The following is a 20,507-nucleotide window of genomic DNA, read 5'->3' on the forward strand; positions in this document are numbered from 1 at the left end:
TTGGCTTATAGTCCATTAAATAGAGATTAACTTTTAATATGGGACGAAAAAAATAAGCTGTCAGTAAAAAGTTTGAAAATTGTAGTAGTTTACGCGCTAATCTCAGGAACTACTGGTCTGATTTGAAAAATTATTTTTGTTATGGATAGCCCATTTATCAAGGATGGTTTAAGGATAAATAACATCACCCTACAACCAATAGGGGCGGAGCAGTAAAGACAAATGTTGTAAAAATGGGAAATAATATTCAAACCACGCGTACAAAGTCGTAGGCACAGCTAATATAATCCCAACTAATATTATAAATGCGAAAGTAACTCTGTCTGTCTGTCTGTCTGTCTGTCTGTCTGTCTGTCTGTCTGTCTGTCTGTTACGCTTTCCCGCTTAAACCTCGCAACCGATTTTGATGAAATTTGGGATAGAGATAGTTTGAGTCCCGGGAAAGAACATAGGATAGTTTTTATCCCGGTTTTTGAAACAGGGACGCGCGCGATAAAGTTTTTCTGTGACAGACAAAATTCCACGCGGGCGAAGCCGCGGGCGGAAAGCTAGTATTCAATAAAATTCATCTATAACCCCGCGCCACATGCGACATGACATAACATGCGTAGATTAGTCCAAAATGTGCAATGGATAGAAAGAATGATATCAAGAACATTTTTCGGATGAAAAGGTACTTTTACTGACAGCATATTTTTGATTGCGGTTTAGTTATAATGAATCAGTATTTAGTAGACTATTTTACTACATAGGTCTCGTTAGTGGTGGACATTTGGACCACACTCCATACATTTTTGGTCATTGTCCTTTAAAGGCTCTAGTGATGATATACGGTTACGGTTATAGCTACAATAGCCGAACGGTGAATGGGTCGGACTGGCCGACCCGAGATCCGATGAACGCGGGTTCGAATCCCACCGCCGCTCGACTATTGTGGTGAGCCCACTCGTAACACAAGCTTATTTAGCTTAACACGAGGGGATAAACGGAATATTAGTATTTTGTGCAATACAAATTGCTAATAACCTTTAAAAAAAAACCGGCCAAGTGCGAGTCGGACTCGCGCACCGAGGGTTCCGTACCATTGATTTATGAAATTAAAATTATTATTTTTTATTTAAGTTATTAGTATGAAAGAATAAGCGGTTTACGATTTACGAGGTATTAAAAAAAAACTACTTACTAGATCTCGTTCAAAACAATTTTCGTTGGTAGTTTTTATAGTAATGTACATCATATTATGTTTTTTTTAGATTTTTCATTTCCTATTTTAGAAGTTAGAGGGGGGGGGGGGACCAACTTTTTTCCACTTTGGAAGCGTCTGTCACCTGAAACCTCGATATCATTTTTGAAGACCTATCCATAGATACCCCACACGTATGTCTGATGAAAAAAAAATTTTTGAGTTTCAGTTCTAAGTATGGGGAGCCCCCAATATTTATTATTATTTTTTTATTTTTGCATCAAAATCTTAATGCGGTTCACAGAATACATCTACTTACCAAGTTTCAACGGTATAGCTCTTATAGTTTCGGAAAAAAATGGCTGTGACATACGGACGGACAGACGGACGGACGGACAGACAGACAGACAGACATGACGAATCTATAAGGGTTCCGTTTTTTGCCATTTGGCTACGGAACCCTAAAAAGGATTGATTCTACTCGTCTAAAGCAGCAACTTTTCCCAGGAGAAGGAAGTTCAAATACTTAAGTGTTATAAAAAAACCTTTTCATACAAATTGTTGTCAGTTTGATTAAAGAGCCCTATATTTAGGTACTGCTGACTCACCTTTTACATTTGCTTCGTCAGGGTATCGGAAAGACGTTAAATTTAACAAAGATATAGCGCTGAGTACACTATGTGCTACGTCCAAAGCTAATTTTGAGGTGGCTGCATCCATGGCTTCTGTGTTACTGATACCTTTGACTTTACCTTACATGTTTATCCTTATGTTAAAACAATGTACAGTCGACAACACATCAACTATTAACAAAATCAATTTTAAAATTGGGAACAACGGGTCTTTTATTAAGAACACGAGTACTTACAGCTTGATGTAGATATGGTTTCAAGCACCTCGAGGCAATCCTTTAAAGGGGCATTAGTAAAAAGTCACTCCAGATAACAACTTCAAATCATCGTAAGGCACTTCCTAACAGCGAGAATGAGTGGTAAGTAACAGTAATTTGCTTGCTTCTGAAATATTATTGTAATTCATACTTTTCCTATCTTTAAGCACTTCTTCTCAGTACATTCCAAATGTTCGTCTCGAAGCGTGTGGTAGGAAAAAAGATAATAAGAAAGATAATGGCTCCAAGAGCATTTGGCGATTTGTAAGAACCAATTTAATTGGTCCAAACAAAGATACGTTTATTTTGATTCAGAGGTTCAACATACACTCTTTAGATATGAATCCCTAAGAGACAAGAGTCCTTCACGAAAGGCTGCGGTTTTCCAACTAACGGTGGCAACATCACCACCATGTTTCACCAGACCATAAGTCAAATTCAAATTCAAATTCAAAACGTTTATTTGCTAAAAACACAGTAATACAGAGTGACAATATTAAATAGGATCATGTGTTTAGTCTGCTCGCAGACGTGCAAAAATTACAGGATTCAATAGTATTAATGTCAAATAATTAAGAAAATGTCAATGTAAAATTAAATTAATAGTATCAATGTCGCCAATTAAAATATTCGGTGAGTCAATTTGATTCACAATAGGGTGTAGTGGTATTTTGTGTAATTGGGCTAGTTTTAAGTTTCTTAATTATCTTTTTTTTCTTGCTCTTTCCCTAACTGATGAGGATCGCGACCACATCAGCGTTCCTCCACAGACTGCGGTCATAATCTGTCTGAACCTGTACAATGTATTTAATTGCAATAAATAAATAATCTTCTAAAAGTTTTGAGAGGTTGCACAATTTTTGACTTATGAAGGCAATTGTACTCGTCTTGAATTCGTAAGAATGTCCTTTTATACTAATTGATAAGGGCATGCCAAGGTGATGATGACTTCCGTAGGTTAAAATTATAATGCAAAAAAAAAAAAAGAAATAGAATTAAAAAGCTTTTTCTTCCACAAATACATAGTTTTCAGTACAATAGTTATTAGTCGTCATTACACTAACTGTGGCAAAAGACTTTTCACTCTCGCTCCACTTTTTTCTGTACTGGCTAGGCCGAGCGGTATACACGAGAGGAGTGTATATTTGTCTGTGTGAATGTTTATGTGCTGTGTGTGAGTGCGTGCGTGCGTGCGTGTGTGCGTGTGTGTGTGTGTGCGTGTGTGCGTGTGTGTATTGTACACTACAGTTTACAGGAAAGTGCATCGTACTGGCGTTTTGTAAAAGCCGTTCTACAAATGTTTAAGCTCTATTCATAATCTATAATGTATTTTAGGTATTTCCATCGCTATGGATTGTTACTTTTCAGGTCAGACTATACTTTGGACATTATTATTTACTCCAATTATAATAATTACTTCATTTTACATGGTTAATTAAACTATTCAAATATACTTTCACGACATATGTACGTCATAGTCTGTCTAGAATTTAAGAATAAATTATGTCAACGTATGTGAGAGAAACTAGGAGGTATCAAGTAGAAATTGACATAAAATAAGTCCCTTGAAACTAATATAAAGAAGTTGGCAATATCAGCATTAATTTTAGATAATCCACTCCCACACCCTATCATCAGATAAGACCACAGATCACAGAAACTAAAAGGAGCATGTGACAAGGGGGCGGGGCCGGTCTCGCAGCAATATGCCCAAAAACAGAACACATTGCTCGTGACAGCAATGATGACAGCAGCGACGTCATAATATAAACAGCTTACATTGCTTGCGTAGTTCGTTCGTTTCAGCCGAAAGACGTCCACTGCTGGACAAAGGCCTCCCCCAAGGATTTCCACAAAGACCGGTCCTGCGCCGCTCGCATCCAGGCACCTCCCGCGACCTTCACCAGATCGTCGGTCCACCTAGTGGGAGGCCTGCCCACCACGTAGTGAGCCGGAAGACGTAGCTTGCGTAGTACTAAAGATTATTCGAACGTTGAGTGCTGATACCGCAGTGGATAATGAGCACATGTTTGGTTGTGGATTTCGGGCTTTAGAGCTGGTTGGGCGCTGCAGCTGGGTGGAGCGTAGACTTCATCGCAACCTAATAAATATGACTTATTTTTTAAAATAAACAACTTGAAAAAATCAAACTGCCTAAGGCGGGAATCGAACCCACGACCTTTCGCTTGCCGGGCGACTGCTCTTCCATTTAGTTTGAGAAGCGACTTTAATCGCTAAGAAGTTTTTATAATGACTTAAAAAATCGCCGCAACTGCTTTTTTTTAACTAGTCGCGCACCTTTACTTCGTTCTTCAGCCAAAATGTGTATGGGATCTTGACGTCATTTGTCTGTTACTTGAGAGAACAATGGTACTTATCTACTTCTTAGCTTCATTTCTTCAAAAGTGTTTGCTCAAGTGGCTCAGGTGTAGGCTCAAATATTTAAATAGATTTTTAAAAATACATAAGTACAAGTAATTTGAAACAGACAGAAGTTTCACTTTGGAATGTTCTATCATCCTTAATCATGTCAGCTGATTTTTCGGCGATCATGATCGTAAACGCATTGGTGTTGCTGCTGGTGACGGTGAGCATGATGCTGAACTCCAAAAATTAAAACAACAATTTTATTAGTACCTAATTAATGTTTTATTGAATCTTTAAAGATTACCTTTATGAGACCCCTACATTTCTGAAAATCTTAATATCTTCTTCCTTGGTCCCTTACCGATAACTGATGAGGATCGTGACCACATAATAGTGTTCCTCCACAGACTGCGGTCATAAGCTGAATCTTGATATAATTAAATAGTCAAATTTTATCTTTCTTCGTTTTTTTAATATTCGTGTAATAAACCTCATTTAATTCTTTCTACGCTACGTAGAGATAGCCCTAAAGCTAATATATTTAATCATGCATATTTATTAAGGAAAACGTTTTGTTCGTTATGTACCTATCACTGAACTGTAACGGCGGCAACTGTAAGGATAGGGGCGCTACATATTTTTTATTAAAATGGGTAGAAGATAGGGATTCAAATTCTAATAATAATCTTTGTTTGATAGATTTGATAATAAAATTTAAAAAATGTAACACACATTTCATGAACATTCATAAAATTAGTAGAGATGGGCCGACTAGTCGCCGGCTAGTCGGGAAAGCCGACTATTCGGCATCTTTTGTAGTCGGCCGACTAGTGACGACTATTCGGCAAAATATGCCGATTATAATCGGCGCATTAAAAAATTAAATATGTAAATGAAATAAAACTCATAATCGCCAAGATGATTATGAGGTAGACTAAGGGCGTTTATCTAAACCACTTTTGACTGCAAAAATTCAGTATAAAGTGGTTTCACCAGATTTAAAACTTTGGCAATCAGTCTATATTCATACAAAGTTAAGATTAGTTAAAATTACCAGGAAATCATCAAAAATGTGAAAAGTTTATGTAATTTGTCCATATAAAAATTATGACTTTTTTTTCGGGAAAAATATGCATGGAATTGCATACCTATCCTGCGGGGAAGTGGTAGATTATGTGGGGCTCCTCTCATCGGAAGGATGAGGAATACCCACATAAATAATAGCCCCTGAGCTGCGTCGATCGCCTTAGTGTGAAGAACTATGGGAATCCGGACAAAGCCATCAACTATCACAGTCCATCCCGGCAATTTCCTACTTGTATGACGAGCCCTGCCTATCCGACAGTGGTGGTAGTCCGTGCTATGCAGGCGGGGGTACCCCCACGCCCCCAGCTCGCTGACCACCACCGTGCAGGATCCTAACCCAGCAGGAGGCGATCATATATTGTCACCTCCGACCCCTCCGCCGTCGAAAATTATGACATCTACCTCAGGTCAATGTTGCGTTTTATTTTTTCTCATATTAAAGAAATCTCATTTCTCAAGAAGTTATATTTATCTCTTTAGAAATCTAGATATTCTTATTTCTTTGAGAAATCTAGATATTATTCTTCGGACAAGTAGGTATTAGAATGATCGGCATTGCCGATTAGTCGGCCGACTAGTCGGCAATATGAAAACCGATTAGTCGGCTAGTCGGTTAGTCGGCAAAGACCATAGTCGGCCCATCACTAAAAATTAGCAATCATTTATAATCTACTAAGTACTCTACTATCATTTTTATTCGAAATGAACATTCTACATAATATTATATCAAACTAGCTTTTGCCCGCGGCTTCATCCACGTGAAATTTAGTATGTCACAGATCGTCATAAATTATAGCCTATAATGTTAGCCCGTTCAGTAGTTTTTGCGTGAAAGAGTAACAAACATCCAGACATCCAGACATCATGACATCCAAACTTTCGCCTTTATAATATTAGTAGGAATTAGTAGGATTAATCTAGAACACACATTATCGTGGGGGTAAATTAAATGATAATTATGCTATAAGGAAGCCTCTTTGTGTAAGGAAGTCTAATCTAAACTACAATGACCTGCAATGAATATTAAAATCACGTGGAATAATTTGATTGTGCATGTGGTTATCTTTCTTAATCATGTCAGCGGCTTTCTCCGCAATCATAATAGTGGGAACGTTAGTGTTCCCACTAGTGATGGTGGGCATGACACTGGCGTCCACCACCCGCAGTCCTCTAACACCGAGCACGCGCAGCCGGCTGTCCACCACGGATCCCATAGCGCTGGTCCCCACATAGTGGAACCCAGAACTGACCAAACACTGCACGTAACACCTCCAGTATTCTTTACTTCCCTCCTCGAAGTCCTCACAGCTGGGTAACGTTATGAACTTCGCGCCAACACTCTTCATATACGTGGTATTCACAATCCTTACGAAGTCTTCTACGTTCCTGATCATGTCCTCTAAATCACTTTCTTCCAAATATGGTTTTAAAGTAATAAGAGGGCTATCTCTTGGGTCCAAACTTTTTAGTGCTACTGTTCCACGAGTTTTAACATTAAAACTTGTTATTGCGACTGCGACGAAATTAATATTTTTAACTTCGTTATACAACTTCTCGCATAGATCATAGTTAAAATTGAAGAACACACAACTTTCAACGAATCCATCAACACCTGTTTTTAAAAAGAAGGCTTGGTAGTCAGGGTATTTTGCGGATGCATTTGCTGTCAGGTATCCTGTGGCCAAAACCGAGTTTATAGCATATGGATTTACAGGTACAGGTATCGCTTCTGCTCCTGGCATTGTAATGCCCATGAGTATAAATTGATGATTTTGCAGATTATATCCTACAGGAAGATCTGCTACGACCGTCTTGTTAAAGTTCTGTAAATGCTCTTTTGGACCGATCCCAGACAACAATAAAAGTTGTGGTGTGTTTATAGCTCCTGCTGATATTATCACTTCTTTGTTTGCTTTGACTGTTAAAGTTTTGTTATCATTATCAATTACTTCAACACCTGTGGCTTTGCCATTATCTACAATTATTCTTGTAGCAAGAGTTTCTTTTAAGACATGCAGATTCGGGCGATCTTTTATCGGCGACAGAAAAGCATTAGCAGTACTTTGACGAAGACAATCGGCAACCGTCATTAATTGTTCACAAACTCCTACGTGCTGATCGCCATTTATATCAGGAAGTACCTTGTAGCCCATTTCTTGAAACACGCTCCTGTAATTTTTAAATTCACTGATTGTTACTTTAGTGACTTTCATATAGCCATTGGTTCCGTGATATTTTCGATAGCGTGAATGTAATATTGCCGAGTCTTCCAGACGTTCACTTTTTTTGAAATATGGTAGTACATGTTTGTAATTCCACGAATCATCTTTGATGATATCAGCCCACGTGTTGTAGTTTTCAGGATTACCTCGAACATAGTACATGTCGTTTATGCTGCTAGTCCCACCCAGAACTTTGCCATGGCCTACGGGGTATATGTAATTTTCCAAGCATTGATAAGCATTTTCATCTGGTTCGGTGACGTGTTTCCAGTTCAAATACGACGACTTGGCATACGAGCCCAATCCTGGAACCTGGAAAGTAAAATTTATTAATTACAAACTGGACTTGTCGTATATTATGAGCTTAGTGGCCGTTAAAGCAGAAAGTCGAGTAGCGACCAAGGGCCGGAAGACGTAGAGTGGGCAGGCCTTCCACTAGTTGAACCGACGATCTGGTGAATGTTGCGGGAAGTACCTGGATCCGAGCATCGTAGGATCACTCATCGTGGAGGTCTTTGTCTAGCAGTGGACGTCATTTCATTGAAAGGAACAAACGAGCTTATTTGCTGACCCGGCTCAAATGGCTCAATAATAACTCACATTGCACTCGATGGGTGAATCAGGGCCGGCTTCTATCAGCAGCACCGTCACCCTCGGGTCCTCCGTGAGCCTGTTGGCCAGCACGCTGCCTGCCGAGCCTGCGCCCACGATCACGAAGTCAAACGACGCTCCATCTGGAATCCATTAATATAGTATTAGTTCTGACTACGAAGTATTAGCGGCAATAGCCGAACGCTCGAGATCCTAGGATCCTTCGCCCGTCGACTATTGTGGTGAGCGAGGGATTGATATTGGTTTTAAAAGAAATATTTCTAACTCAGTAGCGCCCCAACGGTTCGGTGACGGTACGGTTGACTTGGTCGCTAATGACTTGACAGGTGATTTCTGACCATTAGTAGCAGTTACCTTGTGGTAATTGCTAATAATGGTCACTCTGTACCTCATAAACTCGTAAAAGTTTGTCCTTATGTATAACTTGGTATAAATTCGTTAAGTCAGAGACTATAGGGCTATTTGATATTTATCTCAACGTACGGTTAGTGACTGAAACCGTTCTGGGTCTGAATATGGCTTAAGCCACCTCAAATTTTGGGTAAAGCTCGGTACGTAAACATATAGGCTTCGTTTGCAGTCAGTGTGTTGAGAATCGAATCGTACATTTCTTTACTTTGAAGATATTATTCTTCTACACATACGATGGCACATAAGACCCATCTCATTTTTGCAGCAAATTCTCTTCCATTACAACTACATACGATCTCACAATGCTTAACTTGACATGCCGCCATCTGTACAATAGTAGAACAAATCCTCAATTAGCCTCTTAGTCCAGTCAATGAATGCTTTAATCAGGGACCATTATGAAACAAAAAAGCTGATTAAATTTGCTACATGTGACTTAGTCAAGTTTTTCTTTATATTTTAATCAGCTTTTTTTGGTTCATAGTGGCCATGTCTCTAGGTCGCATAGTTTGTGAGAGTTAAGCGAAAAACCGAAAAATGGGACCTTCAAGCCCCCCTCTCCACCGGCTCAAGGGCTAAGGGCGGGGACTTTTGATATGTTCACCTCCTAACTAATCTAAATAAAGTCACGAAGTCAGAAATTGTGTTCCTCACATTACTTTATTGACTGGACTATCTGGTGAATCGAGAGAGGGTGCTCCTGCAGTATATATAATATACTCCCAAGCCGCTTTCGGCTACGGTAACTACGACAAAATTCCTTTAGTACGCAATAAGAGGGCTGGGCTGCCCGATCATGTGCCCTCACATGGCTACAGTAGCCAATCTTGTTGGTAAACGTGCGCGAACAGTGTCGACACGTTAGGACACCGCTGATGTATTATATGATGCTGCTCCTGCAGTATTATAAATAAATAAATAAATAAATAAATTCTTTATTGAATAACTTATGTGACAGTTTTTAACAATAGGCTAATATTAAACTATAATAGGTAAAAGTACATACGTGCCTGAACTAAGAATTATAATTCCTGTATCTCAGGCAAAAAAAAAGGCTTACATTACTTTATTAATAGAACTATTTCTAGCAAAATATATAATCTAATATTTATACATAATAATATTTAAATTAAAAACTAAAATCTACACAAGTTACATTTAAGATTTCAAATCAATACAATGTGCTACATAATATTGCTTGTTCTACATACTTTATTAAAAACATCCAACATACAGTGTCTGCGTAAACAAAAATAATAAACTGGGTCACGCTCAATGTTGCAAAAATCATACAAGTTATTTATGTTTACTCTAGGTATACTTAAATGCAATTCGGGTTTGTTAAGGTAGATTTGATAAAAGGTTAGTGGGACAGCTCAGCTCTGTGATTAATTATGGAGTTATCTACTAGTAGGTACTAATGGTAAAAGTTAATTTTAACAATCTAGGCAGTAAATTAGCTAATGATAAAACTGACACATCATGACAAACATAAACTCGCAAGGGGCGCTCTTAGGAGCCTTCGTAATCTATGGTGTTAATATATCTTTGTTCTGCTAGTTTCTTAGCAGGGCATTCAGCGTCACCTGTCTTGTGATTGTTGGGCTTTTTGAAATGCAAGCAGGTCGCACATTTTGAGGGCTCATCCTTTTTATTGCAATCCTTTAATGCGTGACCCACTTCTCCGCAGTGGCCGCAAGTGATATTAGCTTCACGACAGGTCTTAGCAGCGTGTCCATACTGCTGACACTTGTAGCACCTTGTCACTAGAGTAAAGTCTTTAACAGGGCACGATGACCAGTTCACAAAAACTCTGTCATTTGCTATCAAGGTCTTCCGTATTTGAGCTGTGACTTCAATTACATAATTACAGGTTTCGGTGTCTTTCCTCTCTGATTTATGGCTTAGCTTAATAGAGGACATGAACGCTTCCAGTGACGTATTTTGAAGTTTTTCGGCTAGGTTTTGATGGTATATGCATTTAAATACCTCAGTTTCATCCATGGAAGCAGGAACACCCAGTACTATAATCCTAGGCTTCCGTTTCTTCGTCTCGTCTATGATGAGGCCTGATGTTCTTAATTGCGTTGACTGTTTTATCTTCTCGATGTCGTCTTTGGAGTTGGTACTGATGATAACGCCACCATCTCTAGTTTTCCGTAGACCTCTCACGTGCAATTTCATTTCTTCGGGCTTAATTATTTTTTGCACTAGGGACTTGGTTTCCTCGCTTGACTTCATTTTATCATTCGGGTAAATCGCCACAGAACTGAAGTTTTTGGGCTGAATAAAATTGACAGGACTCTTTTTAACCATGTCAGCAAAGGAAAACGCTCCCGAGATAGGTTTTGAGGTCACTTCTATGCTTTTCTTGAGGTCTTGAAGTTGCTGTGAAATGTCTTGACTTTCTTTAAGGACCTGTATGTTGCTATGAGCTTGAATGGCCTTTTGCTTTAGCGACTGGTATTGCACGGCCATTTGGGATGTTCCATGGCTCACCTTTCTGCACAGGTTACTAATCCTCAGTTTCTGGTCAGTGTTGAGCTTTCCTTCCGATGAGATTATGCACACCTCATTCAGGCACTGTTCGATGCTTTTCATCCAGTTCTGGAGTTCTGAAGTGGCCACCACTTCGAGTGGTTCCATGACGGGGGCGGCGGGCGGCGCGTGCTGCGTGGGCGTGGGCGGAGGGCTGCGCTGTGTGAGCGCACTCCGGTTGAAGGGACTTCCTTCCATATTATCAAGTCTATACACAAATCATTATAAGTTCAGTGTTCAATTAGAAATAAATGACACAGATAAAACACTTCCGAGTTTCGATAATGTAGGTCGCGATTTTGCTAGTGAATAGTTAAATTAAATATTTATTTTCATAGCGCTGACACGTCCGATCGAGTGAACGGCACAAAAAACATTTTGTTATAATACTAGATGATGATGATGATGAAGAGTACTATAATTTTGATACACACCAGTCACAGTCGCATCAGGAGGGTAGCGCCAGGCAGTCAACTGAAATACTGATATTGTGGAAAACGCTTGTTGTATTTTAGCAACATAGGACAAGAACGCTGTCACGTACATTTTGCTGTCAACAAAATGTCTTGGGGCACGAGTGCACGACTTACTTTAGTAGGTAGTGCACGGTTCTAGTGTTGTACCGATCCCGCTATCGATAGACTAGAAAAAAGCAAGTGAAAATGAACCAGTTGTTGTTAAACAGTTAATTAATTAGTTGTTGTTAAACATCGGCAATTTGCAAACCTATATCTTTTGTAAGAAACAGTCAGAATTTTCATTTTTCTTTTCCGAAAATTAAAACCAGTATAGTGAGATAATAATGAATAGTGGAATTGAACTGTCGATAATATGAAATATTAGCTTTTGCCCGCGGCTTCACCAATACTGTAAAGTTTCATCACAATTTTGCGTGAAAGAGTAACAAACATCCAGACATCCAAACTTTCGTATTTATAAATTAGTAGGATTACTTTCAATATGGCATTTGAACAACACTAATCTGTTATCTGTGTAGCTGATAATAATAATTCAGCTGTGTCGTTAATTTATTCAATTAACATTTCAGTTCGATAATGTAAATAAGTCGTTTCATTAAATGTTTGAACAACCGGTTTTTAATACATAGGTCAAAAAGAAGGTTTGTTGAACCAGGCAGTATGTACAAGTGCGATGTACCTAAGAATAGAATAGAATAATTGTTTATTTGCATAAAATATGGTATACAATTGTAAGATATATAACGTCTATCTAATTAAATAGCTTGTGTAGTCGCTGTGTTTTATTTTACTCGTGTATTCACTCACGACTCAAAGTGTGATAACAGAACAACAGTGAAGTACTCGTGTATCTTATACACATTTTTTACCAACACGTTTTTTTCAAAAAGAAAAACCCAAATGTTTTTTATTTCATTTAAATTCAAATTCGAATCATTTATTTGCATTGCATTATTTAAGGTGATTCATGCCTGCAATGTTGCAAATTGAAAACTAAAACTAGAGTGTGGCAGAAAAGTTCTCGAGTGGCGACCACGAGCCGGAAGACGTAATGTGGGCAGGCCTCCCACTAGGTGGATCGACGATCTGGTGAAAGTCGCAGGAGGTGCCTGGATGCGAGCGGCGCAGAACCGGTCTTTGTGGAAATCCTTGGGGAGACCTTTGTCCAGGAGTGGACGTCATTCGGCTGAAACGAACGAACGAAGAACTACTTAGTTCACTTGCATACCAGTTTCTAGCACGTGCGACCAACTTCCATGTGCATACGTTATGCTGGTATACCTGAATCTGGCAAGTGAATGAGTACATGACACATTTCATCATCATCATCATCATTTCAGCCATCGGACGTCCACTGCTGAACATAGGCCTCCCCCAATAATTTCCACAATGGCTGGTTGGTAGCTGCCTGCATCCAGCGCCTTCCTGCTACCTTTATGAGGTCGTCGGTCCACCTTGTAGCTGAACGTCCTACGCTGCGCTTTCCAATAACGTGACCATTGCACGTTTGAATTTTATTTAATCTTTTTAGTTGTAAACAAAGACGCAATGCAAAATATGCATCCACAATGTGCCAGTAACTTGCACTTGTCGTTAAAAAGCATGCAAGCTACTGTTCGTTCAGTTATACATAAAAGCAAGTGAATCACCGCCTTTAGACTCCTTTGCTATTTTCATAAGCAAGATTATTAAACAAATAATAATATATTAATATTTTTTTTAAATACACGTAAGTAATTAACCAAAGCAATCAATGAAGTAATGTTTGCATGAAATACACGAACATGTTTAAACTACATATACCTAACTAAACATAGTAATGTATGTGATTGTACGCGTGTGTCGCTGCTACATCACAATAAATAAATATTGAACATCCAATTTATCAAGCAGACTAATTAAATCTCAAAAATAACGTAAAAACAATGTTTGGGGTTGTTTACTTAATTAGTTTTACTATCTTCCTCCAAGTAATGCACAGAATAATAATAAGTACTACGCTAATGGGTAAAATTGCCTTAGGTGGTACCTACCCTACAAACAGTCTTATCTCTGGATTGTAATTTTTTAATGTAAAACAAGGCAGGTACCTAGAGATTACTAAATCGTTACATCGAACTTACAACTTACACTCCTCCTATTTTCTTCTGATTAATTTCGATGCGGGTCCAATGACAGCTAACTTTCCCCGGGACAAACTTGACCTTCACTGGTTGGGTTTTAATTGGCGGTCAAGCTGTAGATCCTGGCTACGCAGGAGTTGCAGCGGTGGTAAGGAGAGGTGAGAATAGTCCCGTACATCGCTACATCAATACAATATAATACAATCTGGAGTGGAGGCCACGTACCGGAAAACGCAGCGTGGGATGTCCACCCACAAGGTGGACCGACGACATCATAAAGGTAGCAGGAAGGCGCTGGACGCAGGCCGCTACCAATTGATCAAATGGAAATCACTGGGGGAGGCTTATGTTCAGCAGTGGACGTCCTATGGCTGAGATGATGATGATGATGATTAAACAGTTGAAGCAAACAAAGAAGTGATATTATCAGTAGGAACTATACACACCACAGCTACCTCTCCTGTCTTGTATACCTATAGAGATTAAAAAGACCGTGATAGCAGATCTTCCTGTAGGATATAATTTGCAAAATATTCTGTAGGATAATAAAAATATTATGTTTCATTTATCGGTTTTAATTATAACTTTGTACAATATTAAGAGATACCATTATAATAAGACTTTTTTTACTGTTGCGTTCCAAATATCTTCTAGTGATTGTTATTTCAATGCTCTACGAAAATCCGAAAATGAATGAACTTATAGAAGGTATTTTACTTTAATAATGCTATTTGGCATTATTCTGTTAAATACTCTACATTGGACATTTTTATGAGCTTTTTCTGGTGAGCGTAGGTAATCATTACTTTGTAAATCCCATTTAACACAGAGGAAAATTGGATTTTCCCGTCAAATTAGGCGCATATTAACATAAAACTGTCGTATTTTATCTAAATCGTATTTTTTTAATTGAAATTGAATGACGCTCAGACTTACTCGTATATAAACTCTATTTTCTAATTTTAGGAGTCTGTTATTTTTCACAATGTTTTTGGATACATTCTTGGAGAACTTGGTGAGAATACAATGTGCTCTGTCGACGATAGCAGATGGAATACACCCCACCAGTTTCAGATATCCACAGTCAGAATCTGGTTTACAAGGTAAGCTTTCCTTCTGTTACTCTTATACAGGTGTGATTTTGTAAACGCCCATCTCAGAAGTGGTAGAATACACGACACTCATGTCAAAAAAATATAAAAAAAAATACCTTAAAATTATCATGGAAAAATCTATGAAATCAGGAAAATGGTATTATTATGCGGGCGAACTATCGGTCAGTCCCCCGGCTCTGCTGGGACGGTGGCCGCATGTATTGTGCTCGGTGGTGTAGCAGGGTACGCGAGGGTGAATAAGGTTTCTTACTAAGAAAGTAATAGCAGGACTGTTCATCTCCGCGAGTTTACATCGAAAACAAAACACGCACGATGGCCCCCTACAGGAGTACTATTCGACAAGGTCTCACATACGAGCGAACATTGACTCACGCATGCGTATTCTTGTGTATGATGGAAAAAAATGAAGAAAATGGTGTACTGAATACTGTGCAGTATTTAACTGCCTAAATAATAATAAAAACACAGAATGTACTTTTTTAAGTTGGCTGAAGACACTGAGAGGTAAATAAGTAGTTAATATTATTCATGATAATTCATGCTAAATCATGTATTTCCTCCGCCATTTTCTGCAGTTTGGCACCTCACGTCACATCATTTTACCGAAGTCAGCCCTATAGCTTCGGCGCAGTACCGATCACTGACGTTTGTCAACAAAATGGTGCTTGACTCTTAAGACAAGCTAAATTACACCATATTGTTAATGACATTGAATACATTTTTTTAAATACCATCGCGAAGTAAAACTTCTGTACGTAGTACCAGGCCTGTTCATCTCCGCGAGTTTACATCGAAAACAAAACACGCACGATGGCGCACCTACAGGATACTATTCGACAAGGCCTCACATACGAGCGAACATTGACTCACGCACGCGTATTCTTGTGTATGATGGAAGAAACTAAATACTGTGCAGTTTTTAACTGCCTAAATAATAATAAAAACACAGAATGTACTTTTTTAAGTTGCCTCAAGACACTGAGAGATAAATAAGTAGTTAATATTATTCATGATAATTCATGCTAAATCATGTATTTCCTCAGCCATTTTCCGCAGTTTGGCACCTCACGTCACATCATTTTACCGAAGTCAGCCCTATAGCTTCGGCGCAGTGCCGATCACTGACGTTTGTCAACAAAATGGTGCTTGACTCTTGAGACAGGCTAAATTACACCATATTGTTAATGACATTGAGCATACATTTTTTTAAATACCTTCGCGAAGTAAAACTTCTGTACGTAGTACTTATTATTATTCTGTGGTAGTACTTATTATTATTCTGTGGTAATGGTAAAAATTTTATATTTTTCTTGTAGTGTACTACCACCCCTGAGATGGACGTTGTTTTACTAACCATACCCTGTATTCTTTTGTTTTATGTGACCTAATTTTTTCCCTAATCTTATAAAAATATCAACAACAATGACAGATGGAGCGTCGTTTGACTTCGTGATCGTGGACGGGGGCACGGCAGGCAGCGTGCTGGCCAACAGGCTCACGGAAGACCCCAATGTGTCAATCCTGCTGGTAGAGATTGGTCCCGACCCGCCTATGGAATCTAATGTAAGATATATACCTACTACAGTTATGTACATTTTTATTTCATACCAAACAATCTGGTGATTTACCCACACAATTTCCAGGTTCCAGGTTTGGCCAAATATGTAATAAACTCAAACCTAGATTGGAGCTACACTATAGATGAAGATGAAGACGCATTTCCATGTCTAGCCGACAACAGATACCGCGCACATCAAGGAAAAGTGTTGGGAGGCAGCAGCAGCATCAACGGAATGTATTATGTGCGGGGACATCCAGAAAATTTCAACTTATGGGCCAGAACCGTAAATGATTCGTCTTGGAACTACAATAACGTACTACGATATTTCAAAAAGAGCGAACGTCTTGAAGATCTCAGCATCCTTCGTTCTAGAGACGGAAAGTTCCACGGCACTAACGGATATATAGGGGTCACCAAAGTTAATAATACTTATACAGAAAAATTCAAAGGCGTTTTCCGGGAAATGGGATACAAGTTTGTTCGAGATATAAATGGGAAGGCCAATATTATAGGATTCAGTGAGCAACTGATAACATTTGCAAGCGGTCTTCGTCAAAGTACTGCCGTCGCATTTCTATCTCCCATCAAAAATCGCCCTAATCTACACATTTTAAAAAATACCCTCGCAACAAAGGTGGTAATAAATGATAAAACTGCAACAGGCGTTGTAGTGACCGATAATGATAATAATACTATTACCATAAACGCAAACAAAGAAGTTATACTTTCGGCTGGATCCGTCGGTAGTCCACAGCTGCTGTTACTGTCGGGAATCGGCCCAAGCGAGCAGTTGGAGAGTTTAGATATAGAAGTAATTGAAGATCTTCCCGTTGGAGAAAATTTGCAAAATCATCATGTTGTATTCTTAGTACTTAAGTTACCAGATCTAGATGAGTCAACTTCTGTAAATCCTTATGCTTACACTTCTTCTTTGGCGACCGGACATGTGTCGCTGAATGCAACAGCAACATCACCTGATTTCCAAGTTCTTGCACAAGTTATCAACGATCAAGGAGTCGTTTCTGATTGCATAATGTTCAATTATAATGATCAAATCAGTGAACACTTTTATAATAAAGTGAAAGGTCATAAAGTTGTGTACATGGGAATCACAGATGTCAAACCTAAATCACGGGGGGTGATTTCATAGAGTTTGGATCCAAAAGAGAGTCCATCGATTAGTGTCCGTCCGTATACTGAAGAAGAAGATTTGGAAAATATAGTGAGCTATGTACAAAATATAGGTCGGATTGCTAATACTACTTATTTGAAGAGCATTGGAGCAGAGCTGGTGACTTTGCCGAGTTGTGAGGACTTTGAGGTGGGGAGCCGAGAGTACTGGACGTGTTACGCGCGGTGTATGATCAGTACAGGGTTCGCGCGGCGTGGAGAGGCTGCGCGTGGTGGACTCCAGCGTTATGCCCTACATCACCAGCGGGAACACAATGGCGCCCACCATCATGGTCGCTGAGAAAGGAGCTGACATGATCAAGGAAGATAATAATATGTGTGTTTGGAGAAGTTAAAAGTTTAGAAAATTACGCGAATTGTAAAGCAAATGTTTCCACCATTTTGATATTATGTCTCATGTAACATGAATTAGCTACCCATGATGTTCATAAATTTTTCTTGTTTATTTGACTGTTATTTTGCTATACGGAATTATTTATTTATGTAATCTTTAATGCCATATAAATTGATACATAAGGCGAACTTAAAGGCTGATTTACACGTGTTATGTAGATAAATTGGTAACTAAATTTTAAATAGTAAGTCAAAGTCAAAGTCAAAGTCAAAATTTCTTTATTTGTTTAGACTAATAAATAGTTCTTACAAATCGTCATTTTGCTCTTAAGGAGCCTCTATATGTCTCATAATCTTTTTACCCTACCAGCGCTTCGAGACCAACATTTGGCAAGTGCTGAGAAGAAGCGCCGCAACAAACTCAGTCACCACTGTCTTCCGGTTAATATAAATAAATAGAAATAGTAGTAGTAGGTACATTCGATTCAGGAGCAGTTCACTGAATTTACCATGCATTCTTGTATGGTGTATCATAAGAATGGGTATACAAGATTGCGTGGTATATTAAACAAGGTAGTGACGTGCTAATATCTAGACTAACATATTAAGGTACTAGTAGAAATGACTCGCATACATAAATTTGAATAACTTGGATTGACCAGTCCCCGAAAGCAGCGCCTGTTCACAGACATGACGAGTGAACCAGCCATCGCTTCACTCGACCATATTAGAGGGAATGTAACGACCCGCCTAAGTACTGTTTACACTCAATTAATCACTTAAAATTAAGTTAATAATCTAGTTACCTACTTATCTATTTAACACGTGTCTACCAGTTTACCTTCGGGTTAAGCCCAATAATAAAAAACTTAAACTGCACGTTAGCCAAGATAGTTATTCATTAACCTATTAAATGATTAATGACTCCTTTTGTATCACGATTCACGTTTATATTACTTATGTCCTCGGCTTCACCCGAAGTGGGTACCCTCACAGAATTTTCACCCAGCGACACCCGATCAAAATTCTGTCACAGAATTTACACACCCGATCAAAACATGGGCGCAAATCAATCATAATTTCTAAGCAAACACACTTGATGATGAAATTAGTTATTAGTTCCTTGGACAAACTTTGCATTTCACCTTCCTTCTCCCAATTTCGACCTATCACTACTTACCTATATCAAATTAATGAAAATAAGTTTAGAATTTTAGGTTCGGATGTTTAACAAACAGACGGTACCTTCATTGCTCATATATTAGTATAGATTTTAATGGTGCATTAACTTCTTTAAGTAGGTACCTTCTTATGGCTTTCAATTGTTTCATACAATTCACAAGTAAATGATAAATATATGTAGGTACCTACCTTGTTAAATGTAATTTGATAGGATAGTTGGTAATAATTAATTTTTTTGGCATATAAAAATGTTCTTGGACGCGTTTTTGGCAAACATCGCGAGAATACAATATGCCTTGTCGACGCTGGCAGAGTTGCAGCTTACCGCTTTCAGATATCCACAATCAGATTCTGGCATACGAGGTAAGGATCTATCCTGTCTGATCTTCCCAATCATATTTTATTTCCTTATTACCTACACAGTTTCCGTGCTTCATGAAAAAGTCATAAATACTTACTTAAATATTTAACACAACTATAAGGGCCTTATTACAAAAAAGTTAAACCCGGGACGAACTCTGGATTAAAGTGACAATTCCATACTAAATGTCAATATAAAACAGGGTTCAAACCGAGTCTAACTTTTTGTAATAAGTGGGTTAGAGACTAATGCGAAAAATAAAAGGGTTCTGGGAAAGGCATAAATCCAGCAGTGGTCTGTTGAAAGCTAGTGATGACGTTGGCGATGATGTAATAACAAATGTGTTAATTGAATGACATCCATCAGAAGATTTAAAAAAATGCTAGAAAACTACTACAGGGTGATAGAGATTGTATACAAAGGAAATACAATAAATTACTCACTAATTTTATAGATGGAGCAACATTTGACTTTGTGATCGTGGGCGCGGGCTCAGCAGGCAGCGTGCTGGCCAACAGGCTCACGGAGGACCCGAGGGTGACGGTGCTGCTGATAGAGGCAGGCCCCGACCCGCCCATAGAGTCCAATGTAAGATAATAATTAAATCATTTAGTAAAGTTTTATCAAACCGCGAATCAAATAGAAATAATTTCTACTTTCTTAAGATTGCAGGTTTAGCCCCTTACCTTTTAGATTCACACGTAGATTGGACTTATACTTCAGATAAAGATCAAGAAGCATTTCCATGTCTAGCAGAGTACAGGTACCGCGCGCACCAAGGCAAAACGTTGGGCGGCTGCAGCAGTATCAACGGAATGTATTATGTTCGTGGACATCCCGAAAATTTCAACTTA

General features: G+C 38.7%; 2 protein-coding genes across 2 annotated transcripts; one reads left to right on the forward strand and one right to left on the reverse strand.

Moving 5' to 3' along the window:
- Nucleotides 1–4,662: 4,662 nt before the first annotated feature.
- Nucleotides 4,663–11,861, reverse strand: LOC135074357 (ecdysone oxidase-like). Its single transcript, XM_063968616.1, has 3 exons — nt 11,743–11,861; nt 8,348–8,481; nt 4,663–8,059 (listed from the first exon to the last, which is right to left on the reverse strand). The coding sequence occupies exons 1-3, from the start codon at nt 11,852–11,854 to the stop codon at nt 6,527–6,529; spliced, it is 1,779 nt and encodes a 592-aa protein (XP_063824686.1). The 5' UTR covers nt 11,855–11,861; the 3' UTR covers nt 4,663–6,526.
- A 3,029-nt stretch (nt 11,862–14,890) lies between these two features.
- LOC135074896 (ecdysone oxidase-like) lies at nt 14,891–18,222 on the forward strand. The gene is made up of 3 exons (XM_063969271.1): nt 14,891–15,013; nt 16,455–16,588; nt 16,669–18,222. Exons 1-3 carry the CDS (start codon nt 14,896–14,898, stop codon nt 17,734–17,736), a joined length of 1,320 nt encoding a protein of 439 aa, XP_063825341.1. The 5' UTR covers nt 14,891–14,895; the 3' UTR covers nt 17,737–18,222.
- The last annotated feature ends 2,285 nt before the right edge of the window (nt 18,223–20,507 follow it).

Source organism: Ostrinia nubilalis, chromosome 9 (genome assembly GCF_963855985.1).
Source record: "Ostrinia nubilalis chromosome 9, ilOstNubi1.1, whole genome shotgun sequence".
In the NCBI taxonomy this organism is placed as follows: domain Eukaryota; kingdom Metazoa; phylum Arthropoda; class Insecta; order Lepidoptera; family Crambidae; genus Ostrinia; species Ostrinia nubilalis.

Excerpts from the sequence above, each read along its gene's own strand:
- LOC135074896 (XM_063969271.1), top strand. The coding sequence starts at position 14,896 with ATGTTTTTGGATACATTCTTGGAGAACTTGGTGAGAATACAATGTGCT. Across the intron at positions 15,014-16,454 it reads GTCAGAATCTGGTTTACAAG|ATGGAGCGTCGTTTGACTTC; the intron begins GTAAGCTTTCCT and ends CAACAATGACAG. Across the intron at positions 16,589-16,668 it reads ACCCGCCTATGGAATCTAAT|GTTCCAGGTTTGGCCAAATA; the intron begins GTAAGATATATA and ends CACAATTTCCAG.
- LOC135074357 (XM_063968616.1), bottom strand. The coding sequence starts at position 11,854 with ATGTACGTGACAGCGTTCTTGTCCTATGTTGCTAAAATACAACAAGCG. Across the intron at positions 8,482-11,742 it reads TCCTGATGCGACTGTGACTG|ATGGAGCGTCGTTTGACTTC; the intron begins GTGTGTATCAAA and ends AATGGATTCCAG. Across the intron at positions 8,060-8,347 it reads ATTCACCCATCGAGTGCAAT|GTTCCAGGATTGGGCTCGTA; the intron begins GTGAGTTATTAT and ends TTTACTTTCCAG.